Genomic DNA, 18,057 nt, shown 5'->3' on the forward strand with positions numbered 1-18,057 from the left:
CAGGGGGTGGGTTTTACCTACTTTGCAGCGGGCGGGGCTGCCCCACAGCAAGCTGGCGCACCTGGGCACCAGTCAAAGTCAGTTTGTTGCCCTGGATTTGGAAGGTGAGAGGTTTGCTTCCCCCGGCACTAGCCACTGGACGTTGTGCCAAAGAGGCCAACTGCCCAATGCTGACCACTTCACCGGCTAAAACAGAGAAGGCTTTACTGTACACAGGGCTCATCCTGGTCATACTCCTCAGATCCCCATGCACCACACACCTCTCCCTTAGTCTCCAGTTCCTCTAAACCTTTCCCACAATTTACCATGCTCATTAAACTAAGACTGCACCCAGTATTTGTGTTTTTGATATGTTACTCTGCACATTTTCCAATCCCCCCTTGTTTCCAATAAAATATCCTTTACATTCTCTAATAGTCATATACCAGACTAAGTAAATAACCACCTCTTGCTCTACTCTACCCTTTTACCACAATTTTTTTCCCCTAATTGTTTTTGCAGATTAGAGAGCAGCCCAAAGCCACAGACTGAACCCAGGGCTCACAATACTAGGTAAGTATTCTACCACTGAACTACCTAACCAGTCCTCCAAATACTTTTCTATTTCTCAGCTTACCACTATTTACTCATCTTTGAATTTCTCCCACTAGACTGAATTCACTGATGGTTCTTATTACAAAGTACTTTTAAACCATATATTATATACACATACATATTATACATACATATATATATATATATACATATTGTACATATTACACACACACACATTTGTTGGCTAGAACTTCATACTCTCATGTTTCTTTTCTTCTTTAGCTCCTAGTTGTTAAGTCATCCATATCAAGTCCCTTCCCAAAGAGCCCTGGGAACTTACATGGCAGGCGAGCCTGCATTTCAGGAGACAGGATGAGACGCTGTGGTGCAGGAGTTGGAGCTGGCACTGCTGTGGTGGTAGTGGTCGCTGTGGTGATAGAGGTGGTAGTAGCAGCAACAGGAGAGAAGGTATAGCCTGGAGGTACTGTGAGGGGTTTCAGTAGGCTAGAGGAGCCTGGGGGTGGGGCTGGACTCAAACGAACTGGGGCAGGTGGAGTTGGCTTCAGGGACAGGGTTGGTGTGGGAGGCTGTGAAGTGCCACTCGAAACCCCCAGGGGAGATGGCAACACTGTAGACACAAACCAAAAACTCATCACATATATCCTCATGTCATAGCCTGGTCCCAGAAACCTCCATAATAGCCTTTACAGCCTACTGAACACTCTACCATTACCCACAAATCAGCTTTGTAAACCTTTTAATTTCATTACTTTCCTTTTTGCCTTTTGTGTCAGTACTAGAGCTTGAACTCTATAAGCGCTGTCTCATAGCTTTTTCACTCAAGGCCAGTGCTCTACCACGTGAGCCACAACTCTACTTCTGGCATTCTATAGTAGTTAGTTGGTAGTAAGAATCTCATGGACTTTCTTGCCCAGGCTGGCTTTGAATGGCAATCTGAGTAGCTAGGATTACAGTGTAAATCACCTCAGCCAGGCATTTCTTTACCTCTTTTCTAGTCTGAATAATTTATGACCATTAACCTTGGCCCTTTTTCAACTCACCCTGGGGGAGAGAACCACTGTTAGGCTGCAGAGGAGGCAAAAGAACAGGTCCAGGGGGCCGGGATGCAGGAACAAGTGAGGATGCAGCAGGTGAGGCAGACACCATCAATGGCGCTGGCAACACTGGAGGCGTTAGGCTAGGAGTATTTTGGGTTGAGAGCTCAGGGACTGGAGGAGGTCTGAGTGGGACAGGGCCAAGGGGCGTCCGTGGGCTATTCACGACCACCACTGTGCGACCTTCTTGCTTAGGCACCGGCTGTAGCATCCTATGAGGAAAACAAGGGGTGGGTGGAAAGAAAGGGAGAATAAGGAACATAAAGTAGAAAGATTGCAAAATCAGAGGGGAAAAAAAGATCCAAAGGAGAAAGGGAGGAAAAAAGCACCCAGCCAATAGGGGAAGCAAATAAAACAAAAACTGGGGACAAACACAGGAACTCCTCCTAAAATTCTCTTCAAATTATTCTCTCCCCCAATCTCTCCATAGTACTTTGCACTCATACCATAAACATCCTAATCTAGTCTTCAATTCTTTCCTCCTATTCCTAACCCCTCTACTTTTTCTAAGAACCCATCCCTTAATCCTTAGTACTGGTACCTGTTGACTTTCATCTTGACTGGCTTGGGCCGAGGCGGGGGGTCAGGAGCAGTAGCTACCTCTAGCAGTACCCGGCGGGAGAGGCGATGCCGAGGCAGAAACGTATCAGACTCATACCGGGAGACACGACCCTCCAGGCCAATAAGGTCAAACCGGTCCATGTCTATCCGCTGCCCAAGGGGAAACACAAAGCACAATGGCAATGATTTCTCAGATAATGACACCAAAAGCACAAGTAGTAACAGTAACAACAACAAAACTGACAAAATGATCATCAAAACTCAAAACTTCTATGTATCAGTGGGTATTATCAAGACTAAAAATACAACCCACACAATGGGACAAGGTATTTGCAAATCATACAATTGACTCGGTGTTAACTACCAAAGTCTGACACAAAGAACTGTAACTCATCTATAAAAAAACAAAACAGTTTAAAAAATATAACAAAGGGCTGGGGATATGGCTTAGTGGTAGAGTGCTTGCCTAGCATGCATGAATCCCTGAGTTCGATTCCTCAGTACCACATAAACTGAAAAAGCTTGAAGTGGCGCTGTGGTAGAGTGCTACCCTGAGCAAAAGCAGCACAGGGACAGTGCCCAGGCCCTGAGATCAAGCCCCATAATTGGCAAAAAAACAAAACAAAACAAAACAAAAAAAAACCCAAGTCTTAGACATGTTTCTAAACAAAGATGTAATAATTCCAATAACCACATGAAAAAGATGAATACTAATATTTGGGGAAATGCAAACCAAATTGAAATAAGGCATTTTACAAATATTAATATGGCTACTAAAAAAAAAATTCCTAGCGCCGGGCGCTGGTGGCTCACGCCTGTAATCCTAGCTACTCAGGAGGCTGAGATCTGAGGATCACAGTTCAAAGCCAGCCCGGGCAGGAAAGACCATGAGACTCCTATCTCCAATAAACCACCAGAAAACCGGAAGTGGCGCTGTAGTTCAAGTGGTAGAGCGCTCGCCTTGAGCTGAAGAGCTGAGGGACAGCGCCCAGGCCCAGAGTTCAAGCCCCACACCCGACAAAAAAAAAAAAAAAAAAAAAAATTCCTAGCAAAATGCAGTGGTATACATCTTTAATCCCAGAGACTCAAGTAGTAAAGATTGGGAAGATGAAAGCTCTGGACCCACACAGGCAAAAAAGTCAGACCTCATCTCAACAACTAAGACAGATACGACAGCATGCACCTTACGGTCTCAATTATATATAGGAGGCTGTAGGTAGATCTCATTTCAGAACAGCCACAGAATAAGATGCTATACCTAAGCAAAAACCAACCTAAACCAAACAATGCTGGAAGCATAGCTAACATGGCAGAATACTTGACTAACCAAGCATAATGCTAAATTCAAACACAAGCTAAAAAAAAAAAAATCCTTCGAAAGATTTAGAAAAATTAAAACTCCTGTAACTGTACCTGGAATTTAAAATATGAAGCTGCTATAAAAAATAAACACTAAAGTAAAGTACCTCCTCCAGAGTGAAAAACAGGTGCTAGTGGCTCACACTTGTAATCTTAACTAGTCAGGAGGCTCAGATCTGAGGATCATGGTTTGAAACAAGCCCAGGCAGGAAAGCCTGTGAGCTGCTTAACCACCAAAAAGACAAGTAGAAGAGCCGGGCGCTGGTGGCTCACGCCTGTAATCCTAGCTACTCAGGAGGCTGAGATCTGAGGATCACAATTGAAAGCCAGCCCGGGCAGGAGAGACCGTGAGACTCCTATCTCCAATAAACCACCAGAAAACAGGAAGTGGCGCTGTAGCTCAAGTGGTAGAGCGCTCGCCTTGAACTGAAGAGCTGAGGGACAGCGCCCAGGCCCAGAGTTCAAGCCCCACGGCCGACCAAAAAAAAAAAAAAGACAAGTGGAAGAATGCTAGCCTTGAACAAAAAAAACTCAGGGACTGCCTCAAGCCCTTAGTTCAAGTTCTAGGACTAGCACCAAAAAACAGAAGTGAAAAATAGTTATATGATATAATAATTACGTTTTGGCGGGACACCAGTGGCTCATGCCTGTAACCCTAGCTACTCAGGAGGCTGAGATCTGAGGATCACAGTTCAAAGCCAGCCAGGCAGAAAAGTCCACGAGACTCTTATCTCCAATAAACCACTAGAAAACCAGAAGTGGCTCTGTGGCTCATGCAGTAGAGCGCTCGCCTTGAGCTGAAGAGCTGAGGGATAGTGCCCAAGCCCAGAGTTCAAGCCCCATGATCAACCAAAAAAAAAAAAAAAAAAAATTACATTTTGGAGCATATACTCAAAGAACAGCAGGAGCCAATAAACATAGTTGTTTATGTTCATAGCATCATTAATTGTAACCATCATTACAGTATAGTCATGCATGTCTGTAATCTTAGCACTAAGAAAGCTAAGGCAGGAAGATGTCATTTCAGTCCAGCCTAGCTACCTAATGGTAGCCAGCTGCCAGTGGCTCACACCTGTAATCCTAGCTACTCAGAGAAGGCTGAGATCTGAGGATCGAGGTTCAAAGCCAGCCTAGGCAATAAAGTCTATGAGACTCTTATCTCCATACACCCCCAGAAAATCGGAAGTGGCACTGTGGCTCAAGTGGTAGAGAGCTAGCTTTGAGCTGAAGAGCTGAAGGACAGTGCACAGGCCCAGAGTTCAAGATCCATGACTGACCAAAACAACAACAACAAAAAAATCCGAGCACTGGTAGCTCAGACCTGAATGTAATCTTGGCTACTCAGGAGCTTAATCTACAATTAGCCATCAATAAAGCCGGAAGTAGAGCTCTGGCTCAAGTGGTAGAGTGGTAAACTACTAGCCCTAAGCAAAAAAGCTCAAGGACAGCACCTATGCCCTGAGTGGAAGCCCTACAACTTGCATCCCCCCCCCCAAAAAAAAGTTAATTTAATTCTCAAACACACTGCAGGATTTATCTTATAATCTCCATTTTGATGGGGAAGGAAACGTAGGTTAAAAAATTTGCTAAGTCATCTCGGAACAAAATGATGAAACTAGGAACAGCATTGAGGATGAATGTAAGGGAAGTAGTATGGCTGTAGAATATTAAACTATCTAAAGGTTGGGTAAGAACTACTAAGCTTGAAAACAACTACTTACCTCGAGTGGATGGACATCAGTGGCCCTTAGCACCAAAGAGGCGGTGCTGAAACAGATGCCTGGGGTAATGAAGGGAGAGGTAACAGGTCGAGGATCAAAAAGATTTGGATGGTTGCAGACTTTTCGCAGCTGCATCAAAATGTTGATAACGCTCATGAAATGGCCTGTGGCTAGTGTCTCCTTAGTTCTGGGGAAACAAAAATTAATCAGACATCATGACAGCCACCTGCACTCCTATTCAGGGTCCCAGAGCCCATCCTCTGCTCTCCCTTACGTGGTCTGTGCCATGAAGTCATCATAGAGACATCGTTGGCGCTTGGAGAGTCGGCAGCGGATAACATGCTCATACTTTTTGGGCATCTGTTTCTCAACGTCCACTTTAACGCGGCGCAGCAAAAAAGGCCTCAAAACCTAAAAGCAAATATGAAGGAGGCTGACGGAAGGGCGGACACTAAGCCATAGCTGAGCCCTTCTAGGTGAGTCTTGGTCTGGTGATTGGTCAAGAACTGGCTTAATTCATCTGCAATCACGAAGTTATGAGGCTTATTAGTTATGAGCCACACAAAGGTAAGTAAAATGCAGTCCCTTTTCAAAAGGAACTTACTGTCTGCTGAAGACTTACACAAAGATAACAGTACCATAACATACAAAAATGATACAAAGTACTGAAAGCAAACCACAAACTATGAAGGAAAGATTAAACTATATTTTGAGGAGTGACTTAAGTTCCTAAGATTATGAAACGAAGCCAAGCATTGTGAATTATATGACTATAGTCTCAGATATTCAGAAAGCTAAAGCACAAGAATCACCTGAACCTAGAAGGTCAAGGACAATCTGAGCAACACAGCAAGACACAATTTCAAAAAGTAAACAAGAAAGTATAAAAACAGGCGAGAACCTGAGAATAAAATTTATGCCTTGAGATGCATGTATAGCTCAGTGATATGGAGGTTGGGGGGTTAATATGCTCATAGGGCCCATAGTGTAATCCAGAGCACCCAAACAACCAAAAGAAGTGGCCTTGATAGTGGCCTTGTACAGTTTTCAATATATACAACATAAAGGAAATGAGGAAAACAAGACAAATGGAGTTTAGTAATTTAGGAAGATTTCCTGGTTTCTAGCTTTTTTTTGTTTTGTTTTTAACCAAATGGTGGTGCAACTAAGATGGGAGTTATAACCAGAAATATCTGAGTAAAAAATTAATAGGTTCTAAGAATAGATATGTGGTTGATGACAGAATGAATTCAAGAGGAATTTTCCAATTAAAGATAGTGACTCAGCTGGGCACCAGTGCCACATGTCTATCATCCTAGCTACTTAGGAGGCTGAGATCTGAGGATCAAGTTCAATGCTAGCCAGGGCAGGAAAGTCTGTGACTCTTATCTCCAATTAATCATCAGAAAACCAGAAGTGGCACTGTAAGCAAAAAAGCTCAGGGACAGCACCCAGGTCTTGAATTCAAGCCCCAAGACCAAAGAAAAAAAACACCAACTCAAGAGTTTGATGTGGTACATACACATATAATCCCTGGTATACCAGAGGCAGAACTTTAAGTTCAAGGCCAATCTAATAAAGTTAGCAGAACCTAGTGTCAAAAAAATAATAAAAGCAAAAGAACTAAGTAAACATACAGCTCAAATAGTACAACGTTTGTTTGCTTAACAAGTCCAAGGCCCTGGGTTCAATCCCTCATATAAAAGAGAGAAGAAAGGAAAAAGAGAAGGAATTAATTAAAATTCAGCTCCAGGAATCTAGAAATTCAAGTGATTACAAATAAACTAAAAAGGCATTACCACACAGGCAACAATCAACAAGTATGCTTGAAACACATAAAGATTAAGAAAAAAAACACAGGCTGGGAATGTGTCCTAGTGGTAGAGTTGCTTGCCTAGCATGCATGAAGCCATGGGTTCCATTCCTCACTACCACATAAAAAAAATTTTAAAAGCCAGAAGTTGTGCTATGACTTCAGTGTTAAGAGTACTAGTCTTGAGCAAAAAAAGCTCAGAGACAGTGCTCAGGCCCTGAGTTCAAGCCCTAGGACTGGCAAAAGAAAGAGAGAAAGAGAGAGAGAAAGAAAGAGAGAAAAAGAAGAAGGAAGGAAGGAAGGAAGGAAGGAAGGAAGGAAGGAAGGAAGGAAGGAAGGAAAAGAAAAGAGAAAAAAATTTTTAAAGAAAAAAAAAGGGACCAGAATGCTGAAAGATACTGTTCTTTAAAAGCTGAAGCAGCTAGGGCTGGGAAGTTGGCTCAGTGGTAGAGTGCTTGCCTTGCATGCATAAGGCCCTGGGTTCAATTCCTCAGCACCACATAAGCAGAAAAAAGCCAGAAGTGGTGCTTGTGGCTCAAGTAGTAGAGTGCTAGCCTTGAGCTGAAGAGCTGAGGGACAGCGCCTAGGCCCAGAGTTGAGGCCCCACAACCAACAACAACAAAAAGAATAATGTCTATTAAATCTTTGGAGACACTTTTTTTTTCTCTCCAAAAATTTAATAGACATTATTCTTTTTTTTTCCTCCAAAGATTTAATAGACATTATTCTTTTTATTTTCATTTTTGGTTGGTTGTGGGGCCTCAACTCTGGGCCTAGGCACTGTCCCTCAGCTCTTAAGCTCAAGGCTAGCACTCTACCACTGAGCCACAGCACCATCTCCAGCTTTTTCCTGCTCATGTGGTGCTGAGGAATCGAACCCAGGGCCTCATGTGTGAAAGGCAAGCACTCTACTACCATTGAGCCACCTTTCCAGCCCTAGACATTATTCTTAACTCCTCATATTGTCATATCTCAAAGAACTATTGTTAGCCCTACCTTATGCAAGCGTTTGACTAGACCTTCATTATACTCTTGGCTGCCTTCAATCATGCCAGTTAGAGGGTTAGAGAACCATTCCTTGAACTCTCGATGAGACTGGAAGACATGGGGCATCAAAAAGTGCATCAAAGACCACAGTTCCATGAGGCTATTCTGCAAGGGAGTTCCTGTCAGGAGTAGACGTCTCTGGCTGAAAGAAATAAAGAGAATCAGAAAGGATGATCAGCAAGGTCCCAGACTTAATGTCTTTAATAACTTCCTCGACCCAGGAGTTGACCCTGAATTCAGGCCAGCCCAAGCTTCCCACAAACCTCCATCTTCATCTCTACCTGTTGAAGTTGAGCAGAGACTGCCAGCGCTGGGACTTGAAGTTCTTTATGTTCTGAGCTTCGTCCAGAATGAGATATCGCCAGTTCTTGCGGCGGAAGGCCTGGTGGTCCTGCAGCACCAGCTTGTAAGATGTAATACACACATGGAAGGCATTGGGCTTGGTCCAGCCCTGAAGTTGGGGGGTGGGGGAAGGGGGTGTCAAAGAAAGCAACGAACAATGGAATTAGAAAAAAAATGACAAGGTTTCAGCAAAAAATGTAAAGAAGCCCATCTAAAGGCCTAAAAACAAATTAGGCATCAATGTGGCATAGTGATTACATAAAGGATCAAACCTGCCGCTTGAGCTTCCTCTCTTTTTGGGCTCCATAGTAAGTGAGGATTTTAAAGCTGGGGCACCAACGTTTCAGCTCCATCTCCCAGTTCAACATCACACTGGTGGGAACAATGATTAAATGGGGACCCCAGTTACCTGTTTAACAAAAGGAGAAGACACAATAAGGCTAAACCTTGCAATCCTGGTTCCTTAAGTATAACCCTGATGAATACCTCCTTTACTGGCCTCTGAAGAATACTAGTACTTGCACAGTTCTTCCTGTGGAATTACTGGCCAGAGTCAATGAAGCTACAATAGATCAGTAAGGGAGAAAATATTTCACCTTTACTTTAGAATAGTCTTGGGCCTTGAATTCAGAGCCTGGATGCTGTCTGAGCTCTTTTGTGCTCAAGAATAGTGCTCTATTATTTGAGCCCAGCTCCACTTCCGGCTTTTTGGTGTTTAATTCAAGAGTCTCAAAGACTTTTCTGCCAGCTTGGCTTTGATCTTCAGATCTTAGCCTCCTCAACAGCTAGGATTACAGACATGAGCCACTGGATCCACCTATTTCACCTTCTTGCAGCTGAATCACCACTAAACAAGTTTGCCAGGGAATTGGCCAAGAGGCCCCAAGAAGGGCCCTGCCTATTCACCTTTCTCATAGGCCAAGTGCGCAAGCAAGGAGATGGTCTGGATTGTCTTCCCCAGCCCCATCTCATCAGCAAGAATGCCATTGAGTTTCTTCTCATACATAGTCACTAGCCAGTCGAGTCCAATGTGTTGGTATTCCCGGAGCTGGCCCCGTAGTAATAGGGGGATGGGAGTTTTCACCTGACGAGAAAAAAAAAAAAGAGGTTTTACCACACTGAACTGAGGCATCTGTCACTAGAAACAGTAAAGTCAAGATACGAAAAAGCAGACATTGAGGCATTGGGATACCTGGGTAGTGGCCAAGGTATAACCCTTGGGCTGGAGACTTTCAGCTGCTGCAGCGATGTCAGTAATTTCTTTCTTAGGGCCTAGAGTAGTGGTAGGCCCTGGAGTGGGAGGCCCACTACCTCCATCTGCCTCACTTTGCTCTTCATCCCGGGCAAGCAAGTACTCCACCCCAAAATCATCATCTTCCTCCTCTTCTTCATCTACTTGGCTCTGTGACTGGGCATCTTCAGACTCATCAGACTCAGATTCTTCTGATTCGGAACTTCTGCTCGTTTCTTCCTCCTCTGAATGCTCATCTTCTTCATCCTCACTCTGCTCCTCATCAGAGTCTAAATCACAAGATCAAAATTCAGAACTTGTTCCTCAAACACTTGTCCTCCCCACTTCTCTCAAAACTACACATTCACCTGACTGACTGCTACTATCCTCTTGATCCTCTTGAGCTGCCTCTTCAGTTTCTGTCGCCTCCTCTGGTTCACAGTCAGAACTGTTAGTGTCAACCTCTTCATCTTCATCTTCCTCATCCTCATCGCTACTCCCAGAGCCTGGAGCAGAGGCATCAGAAGCATAGGCTCCTGCATACTGTTGTAGTAGCTCTTCCATAGATAGCTCACCTGGGGGGAAATGAATGGTAAGCTTTTGGTGGCTTTAAGGGAATTTTAGGTGGTATCAGTTCATATTACTAGCTTTTTGTTAGATATTACCAGGTGAAAGTTTAATGAAAAACTGTAGTTTACTTTCAGTTCCCATTACCAAATCCAAGCCAAAAAAACCTAGGCTACAACCATGGGAGGAGCTGCCTTTTTCCTGGAAGGACATTACCTGGTAGACTTTTAAGATTTAGGTCAAGGGCTGGGAATGTGGCTTAGCGGTAGGTAGAGTGCTTGCCTAGCATGCATCAAGCCCTGGGTTCCATTTTTCATTACCAGATAAACAGGAAAAGCCAGAAGTGGCGCTGTGGCTCAAGTTAGAGTGCTAGCCTTGAGCAAAAGAAGCTCAGGAACAGTACCCAGGCCCCGAGTTCAAGTCCCAGGACTGGCAAAAAAAAAAAAAAAGAGAAAAAGAGAGAGAAAGAGAGAGAGAGAGAAAGAGAAAGAAAGAGAGAGATTGATTGATTTAGGTTAAATCAATCAAAGACTGTTAGGGTCTTATTAGAGATTCCTTGTATAAATATCCATATAACTTTGTTCAAATTTCCATCATAAACTCTCATCATTTTGTACTTAGAAGTTCCTAAGAAACTTATTCCTTATAAGTCTATCATTGTCAGCTTTATCTTTGTCACTAGAGCTAAAGTTCTACAAGGAAGATACAGAGTACCCAGTCAAGCTGGAGGACTAGACAGTATTTAATTTATTATCTCTTTATCCCCAACATTTTCCACAGTGGAATTCTAAGTAGATGCTCAGCAAAACATCCGGTGAATATCACCTTCTCGAGCCAATTCGCTCAGTTCCATGGCATGATCCACCTCCCCTTCCAACTGCTCCTCAGCTGCTATGGTATCCTCTTCATCTTCCGCTAGAAAGAGAATGAAGTAATATAAATGGAGAGTGAGATATAAGACATAATCTAATACAAATAGGTGAAAAAGCTCTAAACAGGATAAAGAGAACAAGTCTAACCTTCATCCTCATTGGCAGTAAACTCTTCATCATCTTCCTCTGGATGCCAAGGCTGTTTGTTGCACTGTGTGACTGAAGGTGAGGGCTTTACCTGTGAACAAGGTATGAAAAGTTAGAGCAACAGAAGGAAGACATAATGCTAAAGAAGACATGAGAAAATTCTCTGTCCCGTTGAGTGACAGCTGCCACTGGCACAATACCAGGGCAAGGATGCAATCAAGGATTTTCTTTCAGCACCAGCTACCAAATCCTAACCCCACTTCCTAGAGGAGGACCTGTGAAAGTGCTATGTAATTAAAGTGCCCCCCGCCCCGCCCCAACCCAGACATATGGACCAATAAGCACAAAGGTCTAGAAGAGATTTTGAGGTAGTCATCCCAGATCCCTAATTATAATCCAATAAAATATTAAGGATGTTTTACAGAACAGGAAAATAAGACCAAGAGAAACTCACATAGCAGCGTCAGGCACTGTGGCTTACGCATACAATCCTAGCTACTCAGAAGGCTGAGATCTGAGGATCGTGGTTCAAAGCCAGCCCAGGCAGGTAAGCCCATGAGACTCATGTCCAATAAACCATTCAGAAAACCAGAAGTAGCACTGTGGCTCAAGTGGTAGAGCACTAGCCTTGAGCTGAAGAGCTGAGGGACAGTGCTCAGGCCCACAGTTCAAGCCCCAAAACCGATCTCCCCCCAAAAAGAAGAAAAAGAAAAAAGCACATAACAAACTAAAAAGTAAACTCTTGGGCTGGGAATGTGGCCGAGGGGTAGAGTACTTGTGTAGCATGCATGGAAGTTTCAGGTTCGACTCCTCAGTACCACATAAACGGATAAAGCTGGAAGTATTGCTATGGCTCAAGTTGTAGAGTGCTAGTTTTGAGCAAAAGCTCAGGGACAGTGCCCAGGCCCTGAGTTTAAGCCCCAGCACTGGCATGTAGATATGTATATATATATATCTATAACTTAAGTATTTATATGGTTAAACATAGAACATGAGGCAGGGAAGGTAGCTCAGTGGTAGAGTGCTTGCCAGGGCATGAGGCCCTGGGTTCAATTCCTCAGCACCACATAAACAGAAAAAGCTGGAAATGGTGCTGTAGCTCAAGTAGTAGAGTGTTAGCCTTGAGCTGAAGAGCTCAGGGACAGTCCCCAGGCTCAGAGTTCAAGCCCCATGACCAACCGCCCCCAAAAAACAAAAAAACATAGAACATGAATCAAACTAAGGGACTACTCAGAGGGAAGGGAAAAAGGAAAAGAAACAAGGTGAGTAACTTTATAATACATGACAAGTATGAGGGCAACATAAACTCAGTAAAAGCTTTTGATTAGTTAGGGGGATAGGAGGTCAGTGGGTACTAGAAAGTTGGGCTCTGAGAATGATGAAAGTGGTTAAATACTGCCAAAATAGATTTGTAACTATGAAAATCGAACAATGAAATCATTTGAAGACTTGGGGTGGGGGAGAAGCATGGAGAATGAAAGTTGAGAGTAAGACTGATGGGAATATAGTGTGAACATGTGTGGAAATGTAACAAAATCACCACCCTATGTAACTAATATAAAAGAAAAAAAGTGCCAGGTGCTGGTGGCTCACACCTGTAATCCTAGTTATTCAGGAGGCTGAGATCTGAAGATCAGTTTGAAGACAGGCTGAACAAAGACTGTAAGATACTATATCCAATTAGCAAAATGCTGAACTGCAGGTGTGATTCAAGTGGTAGAGCATCAGACATGAGCCAAAAAACCACATAAGAGCTAGGTGCCAGTGGATCACACCTGTAATCCTAGCTACACGTGCGTACACACACACACACACAACCCTCTACCATAGCATCAGCCAAATTAAAGGCTGGAACTTGCCACAAACCCATTTCTCCCAGCTATTATTCCAAAATGATAGAACAACTTTCCTTAACTATAAGAGTTATAACAAGCAGGGCACCCAGTGGCTCACACCTGTAATCCTAGCTACTCAGGAGGCTGAGATCTGAGGCTCTCAGTTCAAAGACAGCCTAGGCAGGAAGTAAATGAGACTCTTATCTCCAATAAACTACTCGAAAACCAGAAGTGGCGCTGTGGCTCAAGCGGTAAGGGCACTTGCCTTGAGCACCTAAGCCCAGAGTTCAAGCCCCACGACTTGTTATTATTATAACAAAACTGGGCACTGATGGCTCACACCTGTAAACCTAGCTACTCAGAAGGCTAAGATCTGAAGATCATGGTTCAAAGCTAGCCTGGGAAGGAAAGTCTGTAAGACTCTTTCCTTCAATTACCCACCAGGAACCAAAAGTGGAGCTGTGGCTCAAAGTGGTAGAGTACTAGCCTTGAGTGAAAAAACTCAGGGACAGTGCCTAGACCCTGAGTTCAAGCCCCATAACCAACCAAAAGAGAACTATAACAACAAAAACAATCACCAATAAACAGCAAGAAACCTTCTCTTCTATTTTTACTTTAGTTCCTTCTAAAATATTACTGTGCCTGGTGCCAATGGTTCATGCCTGTAATCCTAGCTACTCATGAGTATGAGATCTGAGGATCTCAGTTCAAAGACAGCCTAGGCAGGAAGTCAATGAGACTCTTATCTCCAATTAACCACCAAAAAGCTGCAAGTAAAGGTGTAGTACAAGTGGTAGAGTGCCTGCCTTGAGTAAAAAGCCGAGCAAGAGTGCAAGGAGCTGAGTTCCAATCTCATGAATGAATGAATGGGCTGGGCACTGATGGCTCATGCCCCTTAGCTACTCAGGAGACTGAGATCTGAAGATTGTAGTTCAAAGCCAGCATAGGTAGGAAAATCCACGAAATTCTTATCTCCAATTAAGAATCAAAATAGGCCAGGCGCTGGTGGCTCACGCCTGTAATCCTAGCTACTCAGGAGGCTGAGATCTGAGGATCGCGGTTCAAAGCCAGCCCGGGCAGGAGAGACTGTGAGACTCCTATCTCCAATAAACCACCAGAAAACCGGAAGTGGCGCTGTAGCTCAAGTGGTAGAGCGCTCGCCTTGAGCTGAAGAGCTGAGGGACAGCGCCCAGGCCCAGAGATCAAGCCCCACGACCGACAAAAAAACAACAACAACAACAAAAAGAATCAAAATAGCCCTAAGTAGAGCCTATGGCTGAAGTGGTGCTACAGCCTTGTGCAAAAAAGGTCAGGGAGGGGCTGGGAATATGCCTTAGTGGTAGAATGCTTGCCTAGCATGCATGAAGCCCTGGGTTCAATTCCTTAGTACCACATAAACAGAAAAAGCCAGAAGTGGGTCTGTGGTTCAAGTGGCAGAGTGCTAACCTTAAGCAAAAAGCAGCTCAGGGACAGTGCCCAAGCCCTGAGTTCAAGTCCCGGGTCAAGCAAAGAAAAAAAGAAAAAGAAAATAAATAAAATATACATCTCCCTGTTTCTGAAATATGCTTCTTTTCAAGTTAGAGATGCCTTTATTTCTACTTGTAATTTTTATCAGAGATAGGTACAGAATGTTATAAAAATCTTTTTCACTTTTTTTCGGAGTGTTGGTACTGGAGCTTCAACTCAGGGCCTCACGGTCTCACTTTGACTGGTGTTCTACCATTTGAGCCACACCTCCACTTCACAAAAAAAAAGTCTTTGAAGACATCGGACAAGGCAATAGCAAGATGATAATGTAGTTATTAATTTTAATCTAGTAAAGTAGCTAAATATTAATGTTTTAATGCATTAAAGTAGCTTAGTGAGTATTGAGCTCTTCTTACATTTCTGGAATAAACTGTAGGGGGAAAAAAAAACCCACAGTAAGCCCAGGACTCAGACTAGTACCTCTCTCTCTATACTCCCACTCTGAGCCTTCCTCCCTCCATGTCTTCTACCTATACCTCCACCACCTGAGAGGGATCCTCTTCAACACATTCTTCAGGTCCATCTCGGGTATCACTATCATGAGATGAGGGGGTTTGAGAGGGACTGGAAGGCTCTTCCAGCAGCTGAGGTGGGAGGGAACGAAGCAGCTCTTCCAATGGCAGTTCTCCCTCACGTCGAAGCAGCTCAATCTCACGTCTCTGTGTCTCTGCATCATTGCCTTCCTGCTGTTCTTCAACCTCAATAGTCTCCTCATCATCCTCTTCCTCCTCCTCTTGGGGTTGGAAGTCCCCATCTATAGCAGGAGAATAAGGTCACAAAGTCCACGGGCCCTGCAAGCCACAGGGTGGGTTTTTCAGCTCAGGAAAGGGTACATGGGGAAGAGTAACAGGACCAGAGATAACACACACCTTCATCATCCAGCCGGGAAGCAGGGGGCGGAGGACTAGAGGCAGCTGAGGAAGAACCAAGGCAAGGGGAGGAACCAGCTTTGCTGGAAGCTAGTGGCTGGTTGAGGCTCTGAGACAGTAGATCAGAGTACTTTTCAGTTTGTCCCACAATGAAGTCTAGGTGCAAGTCCAAAGCTTTTTTGCGCTTTTCTTCAAGCCGGGACTGCTGCTTGAATTGAACAACCTGCAATAACCATGAAATAGACCAGTCACCAACAAACCCACTAATTTATATACTTTTACCCAACACTGAAGGTGGCTCTAGCCAAGCCACAAACCATTTAGGAGAATTAGAAAAAAAATTCTTAAGGTTGTTTTTAAGGAGCTCATTATTTCAGAATACGTCTGAGGAAAACAGAAAGGGAACAACACATCAAACAGCTATAGATGATTTGCAAATGTATCTGAAGCAACAGATGTAGTCCACTAATAAAGCACTTGCCTTGCATGCTTAAGGCTGAGTTCACTCCCTACTTAACACACACACAAAAAGCGGACTTATCTAGGTCCTTTCAAGTTTGTTTTTATAGATTGTTAGGTTAAGTAATTGGCAGTATTTTTACAATAAATTCATGGAAGTTACTTGTTTTACTGTTTATAACACTACTACTGCAATTTTGGCATACATAACTCCTAACATGCATATAAGGCTGAACAGATATGATATGAATGCTAGTTTATACAATTCTTTTCTTTTCTGTTTGTCAGTACTGAAGCTCGAACTCTGGCCCTAGGCACTGTCCCTGCACTCTTCAGCTCAAAGCAAGCACTCTACTACCTAAGCCACAGTGTCACTTCCAGTTTTCTGGTGGCTAAATGGAGATAAACAGTCTCATAGATTTTCCTGCTCAGGCTGGCTCTGAACCATGATTCTCAGATCTCAGCATCCTGATTAGCTAGGATTACACTGGCACCCAGCTATACAATGATTTTCTCTAGTGTTATTTTTTTATTGAGTCTTTTTTTGTTTGTTTGCTTCAGATACTTTTATGAAGTCAAAATAAAAGCCTCAACGAAACATAAAATTCTTATTAAAAAGCTTAGGGCCAGCCAGGCGCCAGTGGCTCACACATGTAACCCTAGCTACTCAAGAGGCTGAGCTCTGAGGATGGCGGTTCAAAGCCAGCTGGGGCAGGAAAGTCCGTGAGACTCTTACCTCCAATTAACCACCAGAAAGTGGTGGTGTGGCTCAAGTGTTAGAGTGCTCACCTTGAGCAGAAGAGCTTAGAGATAATACCCAGGCCCAGAATTCAAGCCCCATGACTAAAAAAAAAAAGTTCAGGGGCTGGATCCTGATGGCTCACACCTGTAATCCTATTCAGGAGACTGAGATCTGAGGATCATGAAATTCTTATGTCCAATTAACCACTTAAAAACTGAAAGTGGTTCCTGTGCCTCAAAGTGGTAGAGCGCTAGTCTTGAGTAGAAAAGTTCAAGGACAGGGCCCTAAGTTCAAGCCCTACAATTAGGTAACTAGATAGAGAGAGAAAATGTCAATACTCCTAAAAGTAATCTACAGATTCAAGGAAATACTAATCAAAATCTCAATGTCAATTCTTCATAGAAATAGGAAAAATCCAAAAAATTATATAGAAGTTTTAAAAACCACAAATAGCAAAAGCAATTCTGGGTAAAAAGAACAATGCTGGAAACATCACAATGATCAAACTTCAAATTATACTAAGTCTCTGCAACCAACAAATGGTGCTGGGAAAACTAGTTATCACCAGCAGGAGACAATTGACCCTTATGTGTCACTCTGCACAAAAACCAACTCCAAAGAATCAAAATACTCAAAGTAAGACCAGAAACTTTATGTCTAACACAAGAAAACAAGAAAAACCCTGGAAGTTATGGATTCAGGTAATTTTAACAGAACTCTAATTGCCCAGAAAATAAAAACAAGAATTGACAAATGACATAGTGTGCTTGTGGCTCACACCAATAACCCTAGCTACTCAGGAGGCTAAAATCTGATGATCATGGTACAAAGCCAGGCCGAGCAAGGAAAGTTCAAGCCCCACAACTGACCCCCCCACACACACACACACAAAAAAAAAGAAAATACAGAATTAAATGTCAGTGATTTATGCTTGTTATCCTAGCTACTCTGGAGGCTGAGATTCGAGGATCATGATTTGAAGCCACTCTGGGCAGGTAAGTCTGAGAAACTATTTTATCTCCCATTTATCAGCAAAAGTCAGAAGTGGTAGAGAGCCAGGCTTAAAAGGAAAAGTATAGGGCTGGGAAAGTGGCTCAGTGGTAGAGTGCTTGCCTTGCATGCATGAGGCCCTGGGTTCAATTCCTCAGCACCACATAAGCAGAAAAAGCCAAAAGTGGCACTGTGGCTCAAGTGGTAGAGCATTAGCCTTGAGCTGAAGAGCTGAGGGACAGCACCTAGGCCCAGAGTTCAGGCCCCACAACCAACCAAAAAAAAAAAAAAAAAAAAAGAAAAAAAAATGGAAAAGTATAGTAAAA

The 18,057-nt window shown here is 43.4% G+C and overlaps 1 protein-coding gene and 1 non-coding gene across 6 annotated transcripts in view; both read right to left on the reverse strand.

Annotated features, from left to right (window-relative positions):
• Positions 1 to 18,057, reverse strand: part of LOC122096307 (Snf2 related CREBBP activator protein) — a 49,868-nt gene that overhangs the window by 20,089 nt on the left and 11,722 nt on the right. For 3 of the 5 annotated variants that reach the window (XM_042666859.1, XM_042666858.1, XM_042666856.1), the window contains 16 exons: positions 15,541 to 15,763; positions 15,148 to 15,425; positions 11,310 to 11,400; positions 11,116 to 11,205; positions 10,092 to 10,298; positions 9,685 to 10,013; positions 9,399 to 9,576; positions 8,765 to 8,901; positions 8,432 to 8,601; positions 8,100 to 8,292; positions 5,565 to 5,701; positions 5,291 to 5,477; positions 2,191 to 2,360; positions 1,596 to 1,861; positions 875 to 1,162; positions 22 to 186 (listed from right to left, as the gene is read on the reverse strand). In XM_042666859.1, the coding sequence (XP_042522793.1) occupies positions 22 to 186; positions 875 to 1,162; positions 1,596 to 1,861; positions 2,191 to 2,360; positions 5,291 to 5,477; positions 5,565 to 5,701; positions 8,100 to 8,292; positions 8,432 to 8,601; positions 8,765 to 8,901; positions 9,399 to 9,576; positions 9,685 to 10,013; positions 10,092 to 10,298; positions 11,116 to 11,205; positions 11,310 to 11,400; positions 15,148 to 15,425; positions 15,541 to 15,763 (3,109 nt within the window). The remainder of the gene's footprint in view (positions 1 to 21; positions 187 to 874; positions 1,163 to 1,595; positions 1,862 to 2,190; positions 2,361 to 5,290; positions 5,478 to 5,564; positions 5,702 to 8,099; positions 8,293 to 8,431; positions 8,602 to 8,764; positions 8,902 to 9,398; positions 9,577 to 9,684; positions 10,014 to 10,091; positions 10,299 to 11,115; positions 11,206 to 11,309; positions 11,401 to 15,147; positions 15,426 to 15,540; positions 15,764 to 18,057) is intronic. The other 2 variants (XM_042666855.1, XM_042666857.1) reach the window with 2 other exon arrangements.
• On the reverse strand, positions 11,471 to 11,599 carry LOC122096328. The gene has a single exon (XR_006145274.1). It is a non-coding gene; the product is annotated as a small nucleolar RNA SNORA30/SNORA37 family (small nucleolar RNA).

Source organism: Dipodomys spectabilis, unplaced genomic scaffold (assembly GCF_019054845.1).
Source record: "Dipodomys spectabilis isolate Male_0828 unplaced genomic scaffold, ASM1905484v1 ptg000366l, whole genome shotgun sequence".
In the NCBI taxonomy this organism is placed as follows: domain Eukaryota; kingdom Metazoa; phylum Chordata; class Mammalia; order Rodentia; family Heteromyidae; genus Dipodomys; species Dipodomys spectabilis.